We start from the raw sequence: 22,241 nt of genomic DNA, 5'->3' as shown, positions 1-22,241 counted from the left end.
GGGATAAACTTCAGCCTGGCAGTGATTATGTAATACTCAAACCTATAAAGGGTGTAAATTTCTTGGCATGGGTAATTTTGAACAGCAATTTCATTTGGGTCTTTACATCAAAATATGTTTAGTGGTTCACATAAAAATTGTGACGTGAAGCATCCTGTCATAATTGCCGACACACTTTCCAATATGGCTGCCTTTCCTAAAAACTAGAAAGAGAAAAAATTATGTAATACATGACAAATGATGCTCATGCGCCATCAAATACGAATAAAAGTATAAAAACTTTAAATATTTTCATGACAATAGCACCGAAAGAAATCTCAACCGAAAACATCATATTGATCTAGATTGCTCTTACATTTGGATACTATGATGACAGCCATGGGAACGATCTCAAGCCCGCTTGTGTTTGTGGTCATTTTATATTTTTTATTCTGTTATTCTTTTTTTCCTTCTTCGAAATACTTAATATGTTACATTTTCTTATTATAGTTTCTTTGTCACTTCTTTTTAGAGTACCTGTCCAAATTACATATTTGTTTTTATGTACTTGTTATATGCCTATAAAACTGTGCTTTTCGCAGTAAGAGCTGATGAGTTGATAAGTGGACGATGAGACATTATTAGCAGCAGTATGTGTATGTTTGTCTGGCAGGTGGGCCGATCCATTAAAAGCCCTGTTCCGAGAAAAGAAATGTTTTATTTACTCGGGTTTTATCCATGGTTAAGAAATAACATTATCGACTTATTAATTCAAAATTTATTAATTGAAACGAAATGCGGAAAATCGTCGAAGGAAATGTTTTAGCGCTCTCCAGCTGTTCTTGGAACTACTCATGGCACAAATATTTCCAATAATACATGCCAGCCCTGTTCCTGGATGACAGTTATATATTGGTCACTGAAGTTACAAAAGATGTAAGGATAAATACCAAGAGAATCGCCTCATCAGATGAGATAAATAGACAAAACTACATATGTGTTTTGTTCCGAGTTGGGGGGGGGGGGGGAAACGAGATTAATACGGCGTAGGAATGTCGAGTCCGACAGGCCGAGACGTATGTTCCTACGCCGTAGCAAAAGAGTTCTTTCCCCGACTCGGAACAAAGCACTTATGTGGTTTTGTATTTATTACATATCCCCTTTTTGTTCGCAAATTCTTTTCAATTTTCGTACTGTATACTTTTAGAAAAATTAAATGGGCATTTGGCGTTTTATGAAAGATACTGTACAACCCTCTGAAAAATCCAGAGGTTCATAACTGGGTCCTGACCTTGATATCTGACCTTGATATATAATGTAGAGTTGCGTAACCGGTCTTTCTGCATTGCAAATACTGTTATTTACTCTTTAATTTTAAATTTTTAAAAATGTGTTATTGAACACATGAATGGATTTAAACCGCAGTCATAGGCAAGATGATTTTTCCTTACTTCTCAACTGGAACACCTTACTTACTGAATACACACACTATGTTCCAAGCAAATTTCTGGGTAAATTTTTACAGACTAACAGTAACTACATACATTCAGTTTTATACATAAATATATTTGTAAGAAAACGATGATTCGGTCTTTTTCTAACACGTGGACTAGAATTTTAATATTCATTTGGATGTTTTTCACAAGAAAATTATAAACGTTATTGTTCTGTTTTCTTCTCTTTATGTTCTGCTTGAACAGTTGCAAGAATTTAAAATGTAAGTAAACATACATTTCTCTGAGTGTGCCCTAAGTGATGAAAAAGTCTCAACAACACTGTAACAAGATTTAATTCGTCTAAATTTGCATCAGCCAAAATAGCTGCTGCTCTCAGCGATACGTCTAATTCTATGCTGCAAATGTTTGTCAGTTTTATCATTGTAGGTTACTGCACTTGTTTGGGGAAAATATAAACGAGTTTTTCGAAGTAATACTGCACGATCTTGGGAGTGAAGTATTACTCCGAAGAAAAAAAACGAGTTTATAGTTAGCTTTACAAATGCAGTAACATTTCTAATATATACTCATTTTGTTTTTCTACCTAAGGCTTAACAATAAAAAATGTACTACAAGAAACAAAGTAATTGAATTTATGCTGTATTCCAGAATAAACACACAAACTACATTCATCAATACACAGTAACACTATAAAGCACAAATAGCACCGCAGAGCGTCCTTTGAACATGAACGCGTACTCATTAGTTTTAAAAATAATCTTCGTCTTTGATTACTTAAAATTGAAATTTAGAGCCATATTGTGAACGAAATGTGCTTTGAAACAAATTTTTTAGTTGGTCTGGATTTTGTTTTACTATCGATTCTACTCAATTCTGCTTTTCTGCTTGTAGGGACTAGATTTATTAGCTGTGTCAATTCCGTACATTGTACATGTGATTTGAGCAGTGGATCTACCTTGAATCAGCTGTGTGTTTCTGTTCTGTCATTGATTGTTTGGAATCAAAATGTGGGGAAAATATTAATTATTTAATTGGAATTATGAAACAGACGCTATAGAATATCACGTTCATTTTATTTTGAGTGCAGTAAGGAGAATGTAATTGCAGTTGGAAATGTAGTCAAAATTACAGTACAATTTCGCGACGTGTATCAAGTTTTGGAACCCATGACATAGATCATGTAATTTGTAGAACTAAGAAAGAGCATTTTGAGGAAATACAAGATGACGAAATGTAAGTATATTTTTGTCATTAAGCGGCCATATTCACCCAGTATGACTGGATTTCTTAAAATTACAAACGTGTCTTGGCATTTTTTAATAATTCAAATGTATAGCAATAAATCATACCCGATATTTGATAAGCTGACTGTTACTGAAAATTTCAAGTTGTAAAAGTTGTTCCAGGATAGCGATACGGAAATTTTAAGTGTGCGAAACGGAATCACTGAATACACGTATTGAACGCCAGGTCAGCCATGTAAGATTGCATAGGTATGTGAATAATATCATGGTATGGTTTGTTTCTTACAAATTTGACAGATGAATCAATTGTGTATGGTAATTTTGTCTATCAAATTTTCAGTTTTTAGTTGTTTTGCCAGTGAAGAATCCATAGTCAAACATTCTCAGCAGTAGGTGCGTGTTGCATTCTTCCTAAATCATAGTGATCATAATGACCGGTATTGTTTTATTTTAAAATGGAATATGCTTCAAAACGTTAACCTGGACATTTTCAATTCAAAACTATAACATTGCCCGCTTGCTGGTTAGGTGGGTCGTGCAGTCCTTGAATTTGAATGCACGTGTACTTATGTGATACAAATTTGATTATTGTTGTTGTTGTTGTTTTGGGTCTTAACGCCATTTTTCAGCACAGGATAGGCTATACATGGCGGCCAGTATTAATGGTGGAGGAAGAACCCGGGAAAACCCCGGAAAGAACCACCGACCCACGAGAAGCTACTGGCAAGCTTTCTCACATACCCACATTGGCTGAATCCTAGACTCGAACCGCCGCAGACAGAGGTGAGATGGCAGTGATCCGTAACGGAGAGCGCTTTAGACCACTCGGCCACTCGGGGCCCCCAAATTTGATTAAGCATTGTAGAAAATATTAAAGTCTGAATAGAGACTCATTTGTTTTTTGTTTCTTTTATAATGAGAACAAGGTCATTGGTGCACAGTTTTACTCTTTCCGGTGTCTTTCTCTGTGTTTACATTTATATCATCAAAACTGATTTTTGCCGTGATATGTTTCGATACGTGTAGGACTCTTTCAAGATAAGTAGTTTATTCCTTGCAACGCGACGCATTCAAATACAATGTAATAATTTCAACTCAAAACTTAAGCACTAAAGCGATGAACATTATTTAGTGTGAAGTAAATATCAATCGTTTCAGTTGATTCTTCTGGGCAGGTGCGTAAAGTATGATTACATAATGCGAATGTTTTATTGTGCTAAAGTTACAATCTCCATGTTACTCAGTATCAGTGTTGGAGTTTCGCATATACTCACTGACATCGATCAACAAAATGTGTTTAGTTCTTAATAATTTAATCTCATCGAAAGGAAGATGCTTAAAAAAGCAACACATTATTTTCTTGTCTTTGAAAGCAACGAAGAATTCATCTGAAATTGAGAAATGTGACAATGTCGATAGCACGCATTAGAATTAATTTGAGTCATAACGGTTTATAATGTTGATAATGCTGATGTTCTTTTTTAATTAAGCAAAAATGTAAACAGTTCACTTGCCTTAGGCTACTGTTGAATCGGAGTGTTAGGTGCCGTGTTTTTTTTTCTTTCTAATTTCACAAACAAATATCTCCGATGATTATCAGAGTTGTGAGTCATATATCAGGATCATTGATCGACTTCACGCATGGAGTTTTGACAGAAGGTTTCAAGTTCCAGTTTTACACAGCATATTCGTAGTTACTCGTCATTTACATCCTCTTCATTGTACTACTAGGTCCATGGGTACGTTGGTGTTAAATTCCATACAAATAACAACTGATGCGAATATCATCTCGTATTTACACCTATTTCTGGACACAATAACCTTAACGCGTGAGGCGAGAGGGCATCCAACATCAGCAAAATCCGTCAAAATGAAGCTTCTCGTGTCATAAACTCTGAACTGTTATTATAGAACCCACAAACAATTTATCAAGCTGTTAAATCACATTATAAATTGCCAGGACTCGCTAATCAAAAGGTCTAATTTCATTCAAAAGTGGACCGTGACAAAGGGAAAGATACACGATGTAGACGTTTGTCATATCGCCCTAGCTTGGTTAGGAGTGAATATTTTCACTTTCACCTAATGAAGTAAGAAATAATAATTGCAAATGAAGAAGAAGAAGAAGAAGAAACAGTGTTTTTAGTAGTAGTATCTACAAAAAAGCAGAATCAGTAGGATTGTATTAATGGCGAGATGGGGATTCCTTAACCACCTGTTTTGCCATTGCATTTGCCTGTATGCATTTTTTTGTGATTATGTTTATATATATATATATATATATATATATATATATATATATATATATATATATATATATATATATATATATATCACAGATAGAGATATTTCATGTCTTCAGATTCACGGTTGCATCCACAAATTCAGCTTTCAGATAGAAAGTTCTAAGCCGTCCTTAAAAATACAATGTAAAGATACTGTCCAAAGTCTGCACATCGTTGACAGCGGGATCGATGTAAAGGGAGATATAGTCGAATTCATGCGGAACTTTACAGACATACCCTTTACCGCTATATTATGTAGTATTATCTTCTGGTGACGAAATATTACATGCAGTCAGGATCAGAAAATGTGTGTAGAATTTAATATATTTTCTATACTTTTATATCAGGAACATTAAGCATATTTCGTATAAATACTATCAGCGCAGATGTAATTTATCATTTAGATGCGCTGTTTTGTCCCAGTTTTTATAAAACTGGTTACGAAAAGAGAAAATATAGAAGGTTTATTCATCCATACAATTTTGCAAAAGGGTAAAGTGCTCTTCTCGCTTGCATGATTCTCATTGTTCCAACTCTGAAAACTGAGAAAATTATGTCGTGGTTCCATAGTTGTATAGTTGTATACAATAGAGTGCTGCAACTTTACTCTGCTCCTATTAACCACACAAGAAGAAGAAGAAAAACAGCAGCAAAATAATAATATTAATAATAATAATAATAATAATAATAATAATAAAATTTTTTTAAAGTATTGGATTATCACTTTGCTTTATTTTTACTCAACTGTTCAAATAATCAGCTGATAAAAATAAAATTTTCTTTCATTTTTATTTCATCACATCGTTGCTTATTTTCTGTCTAATTCATATTTTCATATGTAATTAATATATGACATAAGCCCACATCTTTATCCAAACTTCCTATAACATTATGTTAAACAGAGGGGCCCCGAGTGGCCGAGTGGTCTAAAGCGCTTTTCGTTACGGATCACTGCCATCTCACCTCTGTCTGCGGCGGTTCGAGTCTCGGATTCAGCCAATGTGGGTATGTGAGAAAGCTTGCCAGTAGCTTCTCGTGGGTCGGTGGTTCTTTCCGGGATTTTCCCGGGTTCTTCCTCCACCATTAATACTGGCCGCCATGTATAGCCTATCGTGTGCTGAAAAATGGCGTTAAACCCCACAACAACAACAACAACAACGTTAAACAGGTTTTTAAAAAATTGTCGACTGATACTTACTGTGAATATGAATTCAAAATCTCGCTACATTATATCCGCTGACTAGTGATGCAACGAAAAAGCACTGAAAATATTGAAAACGTACTGAACTCTAAATGAGATTGAAATTGTTAAAATGCAAGTGTCGGAAGTGCGTAGGGAACAGAAAGCATTATCACATGGAAAGGAATTGCCAGTGCATGACGTTATGCTTAAAAAGAAGCATTTGTTCTTTACAAGCATAACAAAAACCGTTGAACACTTCATTGAGGTTTATATAGCTATTACATTTAGCATATTCGTGGTATAATGAATACTGCACCGTTACGAGCAGTTAATATTGGAGGAAACAGCCGGATAAACATAGCAAGGAGATCTAGAATATTGGTACCAGTCCAGAATGTATTCAATCAAGTTTATTGCCATTTGGGGCTTCTCATTCCTTTAAGTTCCCATTGAATCCTAATGTCTTTCTAACAGCAGACGAGTGTACATATTAAGCTTAAGCCATGGTAGACCATTATTAAATAAAGAAATGTAAGTTGTATTTCGTCTCTTATTCGGATTGCAGGTTAATGATGAGGCAATTCCTAGACTAACTTATTTTCATTGCAAGTTAATGATGCGGCGATTCTTAGTCTCTCTCATTCTGTTTGCAGGTCAATTCCTAGACTCTCATATTCTAGTTGCATGTCAATGATGAGGCGATTCGTAGTTTCTCTTGATCTGACTGCAGGTCAATGATGCGGCGATTCCTGGACTTTCTTCTAATTGCTGATTAATGATGCGGCGATTCATAGACTCTCTCGTTTTCCTTGCAGGTTAATGATGCGGCGATTCCAAGACTATCTTATTATTATTACAGGTTAATGATGCGGCGATTCTTAGACTCTCTCATTCTGATTACAGGTCAATTCCTAGACTATCATATTCTAGTTGCATGTCAATGATGAGGCGATTCTTAGTTTCTCTTGTTCAGACTGCAGGTTAATGATGCGGCGATTCCTGGACTCTCTTCTAATTGCAGATCAAAGATGCGACGGTTCTTACTACGACTCTCATATTATAATTGCAGGTACATGATGCGGAGATTCTTAGACTCTTTTATTATAATTGCAGGTCAATGATGCGGCGATTCCTAGACTCGTTTGGCTATATAATACTACTATCCAAGCTTGCGGCGTTCTTCTCTTTATCTATTGTCTCTGAAAGTCAGAATATCCCAACCCACGACCGGGATCTTTTCGATTTTCCCACCCCAAGGAGCTTGTTCTACGACTCAAATTTGATCCCACAGCGACAGGAAGTGTCTCCATATCTTTTCTTCAACGAAACTAAAAAGTAAGTGTGCAACTTTTTGTGTACAATATTTCAGATATTGAGCTAGCATCGAAATTGAACACTTCTAAAATACAAACGTATGAGTGCGTGAATGTATACATACATATATACAATCATACACCCCTATCTCCCTGATTCGATGCATACATTCATACATACATAGGACGTAATGTTCAACGCAGAGCAAGCAAAGCAATAACTTTTTTGTCGATGTCATCACAAAAGGTGGTCGTTAGTTCCCTGCAACGTGCTGGAGTAATTTGTGAATTATATGCTTGTAGGACTGACGTCATTATTCATTTATTGTATATTCAGCGAAAATTTAATCCATTTTTCGGGATTCAGTTTTATCTTATCATTGGTTTGCATGTCATTTTAATATCCTGCCAGATTAGCCTAGATCGACTGCCGTGGGATATCAATGCATCTTATTTCCATTTCCTCTCCACTAAATAGTCTTTCGTGTGCTGACACGCCGTAAACATACAAACCAATTAGTTAGTATGTCTTATCTTTCTACTTGTCTCGGTTGGACACTTAATAAAACGAAGACGAGTTACAAATTTACATGATATGCGGGAAGTTCTTAAGACATTCCATAAGGTTTGACATTTTTGGAGAAAAACTAACGAAAACCCAGCTTCGGTGACAGCGTCAGTTTTAAAAACATTTCATATGTTGACGAAAAATGGCTTACAATTTAACGTTATGAAAACGAAAAGATAAATCAATCCTACTTATCAACAAGCGTTTAGTAGTAAATGAATCTTCATGTGCTGAAGTGCACAGCTTCTTCAATTAGTAAGTCGCTATGTTTACTTTTTAATAAATAACTCAGAAATATTGGTTTTCCTGGAATTTAAAAAGCGCAGCAGTGGTTATGGGTGTTACACCTGTTTGTATACTCACCCCTTTCTCACCCCCCACCCCCGATAAAATGAAGTGTACTATGTTACGAGGTTGTCCGTCCGTCGTTTGTTGTCTGGTCGTTAGTTTCTTACTAAATTGGTCTCCACACAGTAACTCGACGTGTCGACAGTTGGGTCAAAGAAGAACTCTATCAATTTCGGTTTTGAAAGTTCAAAGGTCAACATTGTTGTGATCCAACGAAGAAAAACCAGAGTTCATTCTCATCTGGAGTTACCAAACGTTGTGGAAGGCATGTACGTGTAATAATGAGTAATCATTTTGATTCTTGGGTAAAAATTCAAAGGTGAAGGTGAGAGAAGAAATATTGTTTACACAATAACACCACATCGTCACCATCAATACTTACCAGACTGAGTGGATTGCTTGTGCATGGGATGAGAAGAAAGCCCGTTAATGTTTGAGTCAAAAGGTCAAAGGTCAAGATTAATGTTACGAACGAGGACAAACCATTTCCGCACAATAGTATTCGTATTCGTTTTGCATCACAGAACTGGACTCAACTTTGTGGATAGTTTACACTTATGTTCAAGAAGAAGTTGACGGTGGAAAATGGTTATCATATACGTACAATTATTTTAAGTAAGCAAATCGATCACATAGGACATTGGCATTTAAATTGCACCGCTAGTCCTCAAAAACAAAATTACTTGTCATTTATATAACAACGTTTGCAGTATGCATATATTGTCTAGGACAGTTGTTCTAATACTCGGACAGATTAGAAAAACTCGTATTCGACATTTGCCTGAAATTATGCTAAAGACGAAACTTCCATGAATTACTTATCCTTAAAAAAAAACAATATGATAGTCTATGCCACGTTTATCACTATGATTAAGTAAAACTTTGTATTGCTGATGAGACAAGATATAACTTGAGAAATAGATTCAACTTCGAAATTCAAAATTTAAAATTAGAAATAGTAAGATGCCATTTCCCAGTTCTTCCCTATCCATACGGAACAGCCTTCCTACAAACGTAAGACTTGCACTATTAATTCGTGGATTAAGACGAGTTTTAACTTGTGAAAAATCGAAACCATCCGAACACTATACATCTTGTGAAATCACACATTATATCCCAAGAATATGAATAAATTGCAATTATAAAAATAATAACATTAATTAACCATTTAATTCAGTCGCAATAATAACATTAATTAACCATTTAACTCAATTGTAATAATAACTTTAACCATTTAATTCAATCGTATTTAGGTAATTGTGAGGGGAAACAAGAAATTTAATTAAATTAATATTTAGTGTATAGCCGTATTATATATCAACGAATGAGCTTTTTTTCTAAATATTAATCGCCTGCGACAATTGACTTGTTATTTCAAGTTTCACCTCCACTATTTTATAAGAAGTATTTTATAAGAAGTGTTTCAGCTCTTAAAGAAATGTTAAATAAACCATTCGAATATGTTTTATGTGTGTGTAAACGATCCCGTATAATACTTATTCAGATTTCATTTATAGTAGTGCACTCGTAGTCTCTCGGCTCTCGTGTTATGTTAAGTGCTTTTTATGAAGTCCCAGCTCTATCTAAGTTGGAAAACTTGTTGTCCGATTGCTTTTTAAAAAAATGTCAACTAAATACCTTAAAATATTAAATTAATTAAAGTCGGAATCGAGTTCGAGTTCGTATCAGTTCCGCCTTGGGCGGCTACCGTGTTTTGTCCATGGTCACAGGCATTTAACTCCAATCACATCGGCGCTGAATAACCTATTTGTGTTGATGTGCCGTAAAGCGCCAGACCAAAAGAATCAAAACAAAAGGGTAAGTGAAAATGTTATCGTTTGACGCAAGGAAAAACCCAAGCTATGAAATAAATCCCGTTAAACAATTATGTAGCTCTCAAAGATTATAGAATCAACGTTAGTTGTAATCATATTCATTGTAGAGACACCACTTAATCTTCGTATTTGTTCATAAATCCGTCATCATTAAGAGTTTTATCAGAGATTTCTAGTGTGCATCTAGGTATGTTCTTTGCATGGATACCGTTTCAAGTCAAATACTTTTCTTGACCTTTATTGTTTATTATATAACACTATTTATCATGGTATGAGACGATTCATACATAGAAGAGCGGTGGTATTAAAGCGAGATAGTGAAACAGGTATGAAAGGACATTAAACATGCAAACTCTGCCGTATACATATTCACGTTAACGGTTTTCAATTTTCAAACAGTAATGGTAAATAATATAAAGAATACAAGGAACAATACAACAATCTCAGCGTATGGGTTTAAATTGTGAAAAATGGGAGAACTTGTTTTCCTCACTATACATGCCCAAGATAGTTTTAAGACAAAATTTATTATTAGGGAGAAGACTGACGAAGTATTGATTCAGCTTTGACCAAAACCTTCGAAACGTTCAACAGAAACAATACAACAATGAACGTTTAAGATATATTTCCAATGGTATTCGTAAACGTTCTCAAAATCTTGCAAACCTAGAAACTTTAAAATAGCTCAGAGTGTTTACTTTTAAGACGGTATACCTGTGGCGATGTAGGAGTTACATCACATCTTCGCACCTGCGGTGATTCAAAAAATCCGGATACATGTTTCAAAACCTATTGATCTTTTCTGGAAAAGAATTTCTTCCAAACACCTGTTTCCTCATAGATACGGATAAAACGGCACAAAATTCCTACTGATCCAAATTTAGACCAACACCTGGATTAACTTAAAAGAACAGAACGGTTCGTTTTCGTTTCATAATTCAATCAAAATTCTTAGACTGGTTCAATTTTATTTACTTTCTTCACTTACGACTTGCCAACATTGAAAGGATACCATTCAGTCACTGACTCATGGAGCTCTAACTCTGCCAACAATTGCACTGAACTTCAGGAACCAATGAGCTTGAAGAACCAAACAGGGTCGGCTAGTATATTGGTATTGTTCGCTTTTAGGGTCAGTTTTTATTCAGCCAGTCTTTCATGCCACAAAATTCTGCTTTCCAAAACCTCGAATGTAAACACTTGCTGTATGTGAACCTCCACAACCAATGCAAACTATTTAGGGACAAAATATGAAAGATGAAAAAAATCTAGATGGTATACTTTTATATCAAACCTTACATATCTGCTGTGTTTTTAGAAATAAATGGCCCGCTTTCTTCTTCAGAACTGAGAAGGTTTCATGTTTATATGACCTTCCTGGAGTTTTGCAAGGAAAATGGACATTCAGTTATTTCTAAAACCAGAATAAAGAAACAATTTTAAGATAAAGTTATAAGTCATATTGGAATAATTTCTGGAATTAAGTTATATTCATTGGTCAAATATAACGAAACCTTTTTCAGGAATTTGAAACTGTTAATTTAACCATAAATGAAATCTGTGTAATAATTCGGACGGGGTGTAGCCAGTTATTCACCAGGTATAATTTATAAACATCCTGTTATAGGCTTAAGCGCTCCAAACTCCTAAAACACATCTGAAAATAGACTACACTTCACCCAGTCCAGTAACCTACTTTAGATTAGAATGAAACTTCATGAAACATAATCAGTTTCTTCATTCTTTCACGATGACAAAGATGATACATTTCAGAAAGTTTTATTTGCATTTCTTGAAACATTTTCTTGTCACAGTGACTGATTTAGACAAAGACGGATTACTGTCAACTTTTCGTTCGTCGAGCATGGGAAGTAGATCCCGACTGGTGCTTTGCTCATGGACCCCTCAATAGGGCGTCTTAAGATCAATTAACCTCACGCCAGTCCTCATTAAATCCTGGATTATCTTCTAACTTCTGTTCTGAAGCCTTATAGAACGTCATGGAACTTTTAAAAAAAAGGGGCTAGTGGCATTGATAGTATCGTGGGTATTAGAAACGTATGTAGTTACAATTTTCACTGACACTTTGTAATACTTTGTGATGTTTGAGCTGCTAGTTCAAAGATTACTGAATTTCATTTGTTTTGAATGCCATTGTTTAAGATCTTAAATGCAGCTGTTGTACATTGAAAATGTTTTATTTCTAAATGTATTTGTCTATGTTATTAACTCTAAAGGCCACAAAGGCATGACCGTTTACAATTTGAAGACTATCATAACACATGTCATTGCCTATACATATATGCGGTCACTTGCCACACATTCTTCCTAATCATCCTTTATAATACATATTGGCTTGCCAAAGTCATGCATGGAAAGTCATACATCGGCCAGTAGCATGTACCCCCATATTAGTTGTAGACCTTTCGTAGAAAACGCGAGCTATTTACCGTTCTCAGCTGGATACTCTATCAAATTACAGACATCCTCTTAACGGTTTTTCAAAACCATTTGGAACCCCTTGGAAAGATTCTGAATATCTCACTTGTTTTTGTAGTGCATGCTGCTTTCTTGGCAAGGATTTATTCCCAATGAATGATTGCTATCACATGCTGCAAGTCCCGATATTGTCCATCGTGTGGAGAGGACTGTCCAACATCAGATTTGAAATAATTTTCCTTGTTGGTTTCTTTGCTTGTTCATATTTCTTAGTGTGCTGAAGGGTTATTGCTTTTGAAGAAACAAAGGTAGAAATGCCATTTCTAAAGAATCAACGTAAATCAGATACTATGGAATACAGCTTTTTGGATGGTACGTTTTGGGAAATCACTTTTATCACTTAAATCATCTACCCTATTAAATCAATTTCTAACTCCTTCACATTACAACAGCCAAGTTCGAATCAAAGATCATTGATTGCAAAGAAGCATATCTGCACTTTGTAGTCTAATTTGGAATTCATACAAGTTTTCAGGCAATCAATCCGTATTCTTTCAGATTTAGCTAGGTTCTTGCTGCTACTATGACATTTTAAATAACGTACTCCATACTTCTGACTGCTTACATCAGAGGAAAGAGACTTTAAATATTGTATGTTAGTCCTTCACCTTTACTTCCTTCCAAGACATGTTTAAATGCCTCTCGTTAAAAACTATTTTTGTCCGGAGTTGTACAGATCTGTCTTGTTTTTCCCATTTCTTTAGATCAAATGTACATGTATGGAATGTTTTTTTTCTTCAGATTTTTCTACTGGAAGGAAGACGATGGCACTCCCTTGTCCATTACTGTGACTCCCTGCGCCTCACTGGTGACTTGGACTGTATTCAGACGAGATATTCCCACTCACGTGACGAGGGATAGCTATAGTATGTACATGTATTCGAACAATGTATGATAGCCATCCAACTAATGTAAAATAAATCTCGCTTGCAAAATGCTGACCTAAATGTCACTTATTTCAGGTCATGTCAAGATTTATATCGCCCTTTTTATGTATATTTATGGTATGTGTTGAGGTGATATAATGTCATACCCCACGTGACCACAACCACCATCCTACCCCTGAGAGATTGCTTCTTCTGAAATAATAGCCACTCGAAATAATAGCCACTCGGTATATACTCTTTTGATATGATATACAGCTGGTACGTCCATCCAGCTGCCAGGGTTGTTTGAATGACTTAAATCTTGTCTTGCCCGTTCATTTAATGTCACCTGAAGGTAGCCGGGTTGAATGCCGTTTCCTTTCTTAGGCCCCAGTCTTTACGTCACTCCAACCAACCAGGGATTAAATATTTTATGCGGCTCTCTCTCTCTCTCTCTCTCTCTCTCTCTCTCTCTATATATATATATATATATATATATATGCTATGCCGTAAAAATCATTTGTAAAAGTAACTTCGTTTTTGTGTCGGAAATCTTGTGTTTAAGATTGGCATTCGAAGGAACATTGCTTAAAAAAAAAAAAAACTTCATTTTACCTCAATCGACGGCAAACTTGTACTAGCTTTACAGCTTTCTTATCAAAATGGATTACCTGGCACAGTCAGACTCAACCAGTTCCTTAATAATATACTCTTATCCAGAGATTATTGTGATGTAGTTTAGGAGTTTATCAAGTGTCTGTGCACGATGAAGTCCAAAATGCTGAATCGTACAAGCTCGATTCTACCATTTTAATTCCTGCATGATTTGAACAAACAACATTCTCAGTACGGGTGGAATGTTGGGTGCATAGATTTCTCAGATGTCCCTTTTATATGTTTTGTAGCTAAAAATGAAGACGTCGGTGTCAGTGTAGTAGATATGTTAGCGACTATTATCAAATACTTACATTTTGTTTCATCTTATCAATGCTCGCGTAATTGTACCAACAGTGTTTTGTGAGTTAAAAGACATACGTACAATGTATCTTTTTACTTTACATTCAGGTAAGTTGTTACAACCTGATTCATTCTGTGTTTAATTGACTTTTTATAGAAATGGACGAGTCAGTGGAAATGTATCTCACCAACTTTGAAGAAAGACTTGCGTGAGATAATAAAAAAATAAATTCATTTTGTATTCCTTTTTACTGCAAATGTTTTAGGATATTTTATGTTTATAGTAGACAGACAGACAGACACACACACATATCTATATCTATATACAGACAGACACACACACACATATCTATCTATCTATCTATCTCTCTCTCTCTCTCTCTCTCTCTCTCTATATATATATATATATATATATATATATATATATATATATATATATATATATATATATATATATATATATATGAGAGAGAGAGACTAACATGCTAAATCATATGTTTAGACCAATACTTGTTGTGTTTTGGTGAAAGCTGATATCTCTTTACAATATCTTCTTGAAATGACAGAGGAAAAATATTAAGTTATAATGGAAACGAGAAATTTAAACTTCGGGCTTAATAGACGGGAATATTAACTCTGTGTCATCTTCCCTTTACAGGACCTGGAGATAATTTTGAGAATTACTTCTTTGGTCAGCCTATGGTAGGTGATAAAGAGGAGATACACACATACCACGGCGAAGACTCAGAAACGCTAAACATTGAAGAAGCTAAATCCGGGATATACACACTTGAAGTGCAACCCACTAAAAGTGATTCTTTGCTGAAGATTTACATTACCTCTAGCCCCGGTTTGGACCACGCTTATCCAGCAGTACATAATGACAATGTCATCAGTGTGTTGGGGGTAACTATAAATAGCATATCGTTGGCATGGAAACCAAGCCCTGATGAGAGATATTTCGGAGATGATATCGAATACTGTGTTGCAATTAACAGAAAAAGGAATTATAACACACACTGTTCTTTACTTTCTCACCTATATGGCGATGCCAAGCCAACACTTCCGCCTGACCATGGATTTGGATTTTCTTGGGAGAAAAATCAAGCCAAAGCACTGCGCCAGAAAGCACAGCCAATAAAGCCAGAAAAGGAAGGATCAATATTCTATTCGTGCATTGGAGGAAAAAATAGGTTTACCTACAATAAGGCAAAGAAGGGAAGACACTATTATATTGACATATATGTCAGAAACAGAAGAACTCAGACTTCGAGTACATACAAAGGTGTGTATGTGGTGACTAAAGGAAATAAAAATGTGTCAAAATTGAAGGATGGTAAATTCAAAAAATTTGTGTTGAAAAAGAGGAAGCAAGTTCGATCATTCCAGTATACACTAACAAGTACGGCTAGAGAAGTGCTCCTTGCCATACAGCCGTGCTCTAGTAGTGTTAGTATTGAATTTTCAGAACAAAATAATTCTTTACTTCAATCCACTGTGAAAAATTTTAGAACTTTTTCTTTAAAGAACGTACCGTCTGGCGACTATGTCGTCACTGTGACTGGACAGGGAAGAGGTAGAAAGTCAGTTAGTGTTCTTGCAACAAGTGAAGTTTCAAAGTTCCGCTATCCTCATTTGCCAGAGGACACTTCTGTGAAAGTCTTTGATAATTTAACCAACTGTAATAGTATCACTATTGCCTGGATGGGCACAGACAAGAAACAAGAATATTGTTTGTATAAAACAGAACTTCTTGGAAATAGTAGTCGCAGAAAAGTTCCGAATAAGTTAAACCAGTGTGAAGCGATCACTCGGCGAAAAGATTCTCAAGAAATTTTGTGTCGGAAGTATAAAAATCGTAATAAGGAACGTGCAGTTCTGGCTGTGACGGTGACTGGACTTCAACCCGGAATGTCATACATCTTCGATGTGTTTGTTAGGAGAAATAAACAATTAGAGATCCCATACAACAGCGTCAAGACGCAGACTAAATCCAGATGTTGAAGCAACACCTTGTCATCAGATGTTCGGGCGTAAAAACGGGATCATTTTAAGATCCAGAACCTATTACTGTGAAAAAGTGATGAGGCAGTGGCCTCAAAGTAAGAAATAGCAGGATGCAACTTAGACCAATAGTTGCTGTCAGAATAATGAACCGTTCAGCTAGTGTGGAGGACGTTGCAACGTTTATTTTTGGTCAATTAACTGTCAAGTCTACGCATCGATTGCTGTTACATCATCAGCTTAAGTATGGCCGTGACCCCAAAACGCTTTCATCACTATAAATGCTTATGTAGTGAAACGAACAATTCATCAAGAATGGAATCAGCATTGTATGTGCTATACGGATCCATTTATCTGTAAAATACGTACAATTATGCTGCATCGGTGCAATGAATTCAAATGTACAAATGTCAATATACTCTGTAAAGATCATATCACATATACCTAGTTTAACTACTGAGGGTGAAAGGTATATCTACTGAACACTTTCATCTGTACAAAAATATGTGTATACAAGCTTATCCATGGATGTAAGAAACGATATCAACGCTTGGAATACAACAGAATACGATTCTATGACAGTCTCATAGAGGAAAAAAATCAACTAATTTAATGTTTATTTATTTACAAAGAGACATTATGGATTGATATGGTTTTATCATCGGTGACTGGTGGATAAATAAGTATTGCTAACAGGACGTAATTTATCCATCACAAACCAACACTTCTTACTTATATTAAATCATCCGTATGGTAATGCAACTCCGGGCTTGCCATTTCAACCCTTAGCAATTTTATGAGTGAGCGTGTGAATGGACGTCTTGAATTGTTTGCTTGAAGTCAGGTCAACATCAAAGGAAGGTTCAACTCATAAGCTGGCTTGTGGTCGAGTAATTTAATAAAACTATGTCAATTTATCATCAACAATAACAAAATATTTTAAATGATACAAATTATGGTTACACTGTTGTGCAAATAAAGTGTGTCAAAATATAGTATTTGCTTGATCAGGACGGTTTTACAGTTATTTAAGACGTAAATTCAGCACCATTCATAAACTTTCTGACATTGCTAGAAATAATGCTCCAATATAAAATAAAATATAAATCAAGAAAATACGTCTATTACCAACCTGTCTTTCTGAATCAAAGTCCTAATTACTTTATACCTATACTCACATGCACATTCTATTACAGATGATAGAAAACCATTAAACCTCGTAAAATAGGAATACTTCAGTACTGTGTACACCATGAATAGCTGGAAACAATGTAATTATCAAACTTCAGAATAAAGGTACTGTAATAATATTGCTACAGTGCATATAAAAATAACATATTGGGGGAATAAATCGCATAATTTTGACATATTGTTGCTGTTTCTTATTCGTTAGCATTTTTAAAGAAAAACCCGAAAACAACAGATTTATGGCAATGGAGGTCAATTTTGTGTAGGTATTTTCGGACAACCAGGGAACTGTGCCAATGGACTGCACGTTTTATAATATCATCGCAACTAGTGTACCAAACTTTGGTTCGCGGTTGACGGTCCGTATCTTTTATGATTTGTTGTGCTTTGATGATCCATCACAATATCTGGTACTTAAGGGTATCTGGTACTTTAGGGTATTTGTATTTAAACTGATCTTCATCAAATTCTATTGGAAGTTTAAGAAGAAAGCCACGGGTTGTTTTTATCGGGTTGTATTAAGTTCTCTGAAATGTCACTAGGTAATTTATTGTGTTCTTTTATTTTCTATGATACCCTTATGTGTTGAAATTTCACACAGTCCTTGAATGTGAACTAAAAATAAACCAATACAGTATGATAATATTGAACGGAAGAAATTCTTTTAAAGAAAGTTTTGAAAATGTGTATTTCTTTGCAACCTTTATCCAACTCATCAACCAGTAGTTTCCGTTGACAGACTGAATAAACACCCCTGTAGAAAACCACGTGTACCGAGATCGCAGTCTTTTTCCTCTTCCAGCGCACAGTCATTCATGGAGAGTATGCAGTAACGTCTCATTCAACGCTATATTCAAATAATACTTTTTAAATAAAATGAATATCCTCGTTTGTGTGGACATGTAGTAAATTGAATTTTACATATATGATTTAATGCTTGAAGAGTCAGTCGAGATCAGTAAATAGATTCAGAACTGATCTGTTTCTAATCCACTTCGAATCCCGAATACATGAATTAAACACCGGTCCTTAATTCCATTTTATATTATTTATTAAGGGTAAACAATTGCATACATTTGGGATTAAGGTGGTGATTTTGGATGTACATTTCAGTGAGCAGATTGATGATTTTTTGGTACTGTAAATATTAATCCAAGTTTAGTCTGACCCTTCCCATTTAGATATTTGGATATTTATGTTGGGGTTATGGGTCGGAGCCAATTGCCTATAGAAATGACGCAATTCCATAAACAAGGAACAGAGACCTGTCGCTGTCGCAGCAACTTGGAGAAAGCCAGATTCATCAAGCAGAGAGCATGTGCCAACGATAAGTGTTGGTATCACGTGACTTCCGCGTTGACACGTGCTTTCTACTTGATGAATCTGGCGTTCTACAGGTCTCTGCTACAGCGACAGGTTCTGGTTATTGTGCTAGAAATAAATATGTTGAGAATTCATGCAAGTATGTCATGATATACGGTAGTTTAAGTTGGCAAGACCCACTAGTAAGCGGCTGTCCTTTGCCGTCACCGTGCGGCGAATTCCAAGTTTTCGATAGAAAATTCGTTCTGGCTTCACACCCCAATATAAATGTCAAAATACGTAAAACGGGGCGTGAACGGTCAGAGGACACTCGGACTACCTAAATATATGTATATATGTATAACAACCAACAGTTTTGTGCGTGCTTGCATATATATATATATATATATATATATATATATATATATATATATATATATATATATATAATGTTCGTACAGGATGGAAGTATATTACTAAGTAAACTATTATTGATGTAAATATAGCGCTGCAATTCGTTTGAATATGGTTAGTTACGGTGCCATGAATGATGAAATCATCTACTGTGCAACTATGAGTAATATGGTTGTTAGGAGAATCCCTCCATTGGTTGATATTTTCATAGGAAAACTGCTTCCACGTGAAGTTGTCGAAACACCACTACCTGCACAGGATTTAGTCTTTGAGGATTTTTTTCAGTTGTCCAAAGAATACATTTTGCCATCAATGTTATACACAGAGGAGCGGGAGGGGTGGATGGGGCTTTAGCATGGAAAGGCTAAATATGTTAAACCAAGCGGAAAACTTTACACACTGCTTTGCAAAGGCCAGGGGGGAAAAAAACAGATGAAAGCAAAAGAATGCCAAAAATATTCCAACGGTATTAAATGCGAAGCAAGAGTTGGCATGTTACTACTTGCAGCAGGCTGATATATTAATGGAATATACTTTTGCATTTTGAAAGGGAAATGTACCACGCAAGAAAAGCGTACCCTCTTTCCTAAGGTTTGAGAAGATAAAATCGAGTGGTTAGATAAAAGGATGGGGACTTTGATGGCACACCTTAAGCTAGTATTTTATTTTTAGAAGAACTGACTCGCATATTTATTTATGAATATGAAATCTGTGATTATGTTCATGGGAATGTATCACTCGGCCACCGAAAGATGTCGGAGTAAAATAAGATTCTATATTGTAGTTTTTTGGTGTGCATATAATGCGCCATCTTGTCGAATCATGTACAGCAAGATGTGTTTTCCATGATCGTAGGAAACAATTATAGATTTTACAACAGAAAAGGTATAAACACATTATATGAATCGAATAGTGGTCTTATCCAAGCAATATCAAAATCATAATTTAAACTCTTTAATTTGCTTCCATTTTTACATTTTAAAACAAAAATTCTTCTATAGTTTCCAACTGTTTAATGTAAAATTATCCGTTGATAAAATATATGATCACCTGAAAAACATTAGCTACTTGTCCACATCTGTCGAATCTTGAAAGGCTGCTGTAAATTGAATAAACTTTCTGATCGGTCGTAAGAGTGGTTCGTTCCTTTGAATCCAGAATTTACTAATACTCTGTTATTTAAAATCCAAATCTTTGAGACTTATCTGAACATACTCTTTGAGGTAAATATCTCAGCTTCTGTAACATACCTTGGTGGTACCTTTAGCTGAGTGCCTTGTAACCAGGTATACAAAGAAGTGATGAATATTACGTAAACTTCAGTCTTGTGCCGCTAGAATAGTTTTAATTGTACGTACATACCTTTCATTGCACACACACATACACACACACATACATACATACATACACACACACACACACACACACATATATATATATATATATATATATATATATATATATATATATATATATATATATATATATATATATATATATATATATATATATATATATATATATATATATATATATATATATATATATATATATATATATATATATGGTAGGCTCTCGAGCCGATGAAGACAAGTTGTGCGATCATAGGTGCACAACATAAAAGTGAAATAGCCTTTGCACAGGGACAGCCTCACTATCTCGGCCTTGTTAGCTGGAATTCAGTGGTACGAAGATTCGTCACTGCTGGGGACTACTTCGGCTGCATTGAATGGCCATGACTTCTTCAGTGCCTTGTCATGCCCTGCGCTCTCCACAAATCGTTTGCAGATTCACCTTCGTGGCCGTTGGATCACTCAGCTGATCTCTTCCTCCCAGTCTGTCGAAGCTGGCTTTGCATGCAATGATAGGCAAGCTCTGAAGTCACCGAGGGTTTGAGGCCCGTCGGCTACCCTCAACCTGGTTTAGCCGGCCAGTCGAAGCCGTTGTCCGTGGTGTTACCGCTGCGCATGCTACAGCTGCTTGGAGCCACAGGCGATAGCTGAGCGCCTGGTGGGGACCAAAGGTGGACGAGCTACTCCTATATTACCGTATCATGAAGCGGACAGAATGGACGTTTGATTATCCAGAAGCGTAAACTTGGGTCATTTTTAGCAAAATGCTGAGTCCCACTGTCGTAGCGTCGCAATAAACATACATTCATCTTTTTTTTCTTCCCACGGGACTATTTGACAGAACGATTGAATTCAATACTTAGCCAAATTTTTAAGCACAATTTATGAAATAACCGTTATGCAGATTAGAAGTTACTAGAAACGCTTTTCTCCCGTCAGCTGTATTTGTTTTGCAACTGTTCATCCAATAATACGTAAACTATTAAACAGCGGCCAAAAAATAACTTCAAAGCCAACCACCTGGAGAATATTCGACTGTTTTTCAATGGTACAAAAGAAATGTAGCAATTTAAACTACGACTTCTCTACCAGCCATGTTTCTTCAATACCAGTGTTTACAGTGTTTACATTCAAATATAGAAAAGTTAATTAATTAAACAGTTATAAACAAAAGCGTTTGAAGAGTAGCTAGTCACTAGCACACAAAACATAGGGTTTTTTTTAGGTGGAAATAATTAGTTCATTATTGTTTACCGTATGTAACAAATTGCCACCTTGCTTGTGTAGATAGGCCGTAATTCGTCCGTGACGGCCCTGGATACTCAACCCCAGAAATATTCCAAAAGATGTAAATTGTCTTGTGTAATGCTAAGTTATCAAATCTCTCTCTCTCTCTCTCTCTCTCTCTCTCTCTCTCCCCCACACACACACACATACATTCATACGT

The 22,241-nt window shown here is 35.6% G+C and overlaps 1 protein-coding gene across 5 annotated transcripts in view; it reads left to right on the top strand.

The window, feature by feature from the left end:
- Positions 1–20,570, top strand: part of LOC149803657 (protein NDNF-like) — a 218,919-nt gene extending 198,349 nt beyond the window's left edge. For all 5 annotated transcript variants that reach the window (XM_089953425.1, XM_089953426.1, XM_089953422.1 and 2 more), the window contains 3 exons: positions 7,262–7,483; positions 13,453–13,577; positions 15,193–20,570. In XM_089953425.1, coding sequence (XP_089809551.1) covers positions 7,266–7,483; positions 13,453–13,577; positions 15,193–16,538 — 1,689 coding nt within the window. In that variant the 5' untranslated portion in view covers positions 7,262–7,265 and the 3' untranslated portion in view covers positions 16,539–20,570. The remainder of the gene's footprint in view (positions 1–7,261; positions 7,484–13,452; positions 13,578–15,192) is intronic.
- Positions 20,571–22,241: the final 1,671 nt, after the last annotated feature.

This window comes from Sinohyriopsis cumingii, chromosome 3 (genome assembly GCF_028554795.1).
Source record: "Sinohyriopsis cumingii isolate HCF-2022 chromosome 3, ASM2855479v2, whole genome shotgun sequence".
NCBI lineage: Eukaryota > Metazoa > Mollusca > Bivalvia > Unionida > Unionidae > Sinohyriopsis > Sinohyriopsis cumingii.
This window is presented reverse-complemented; position numbering and strand designations above follow the sequence as displayed.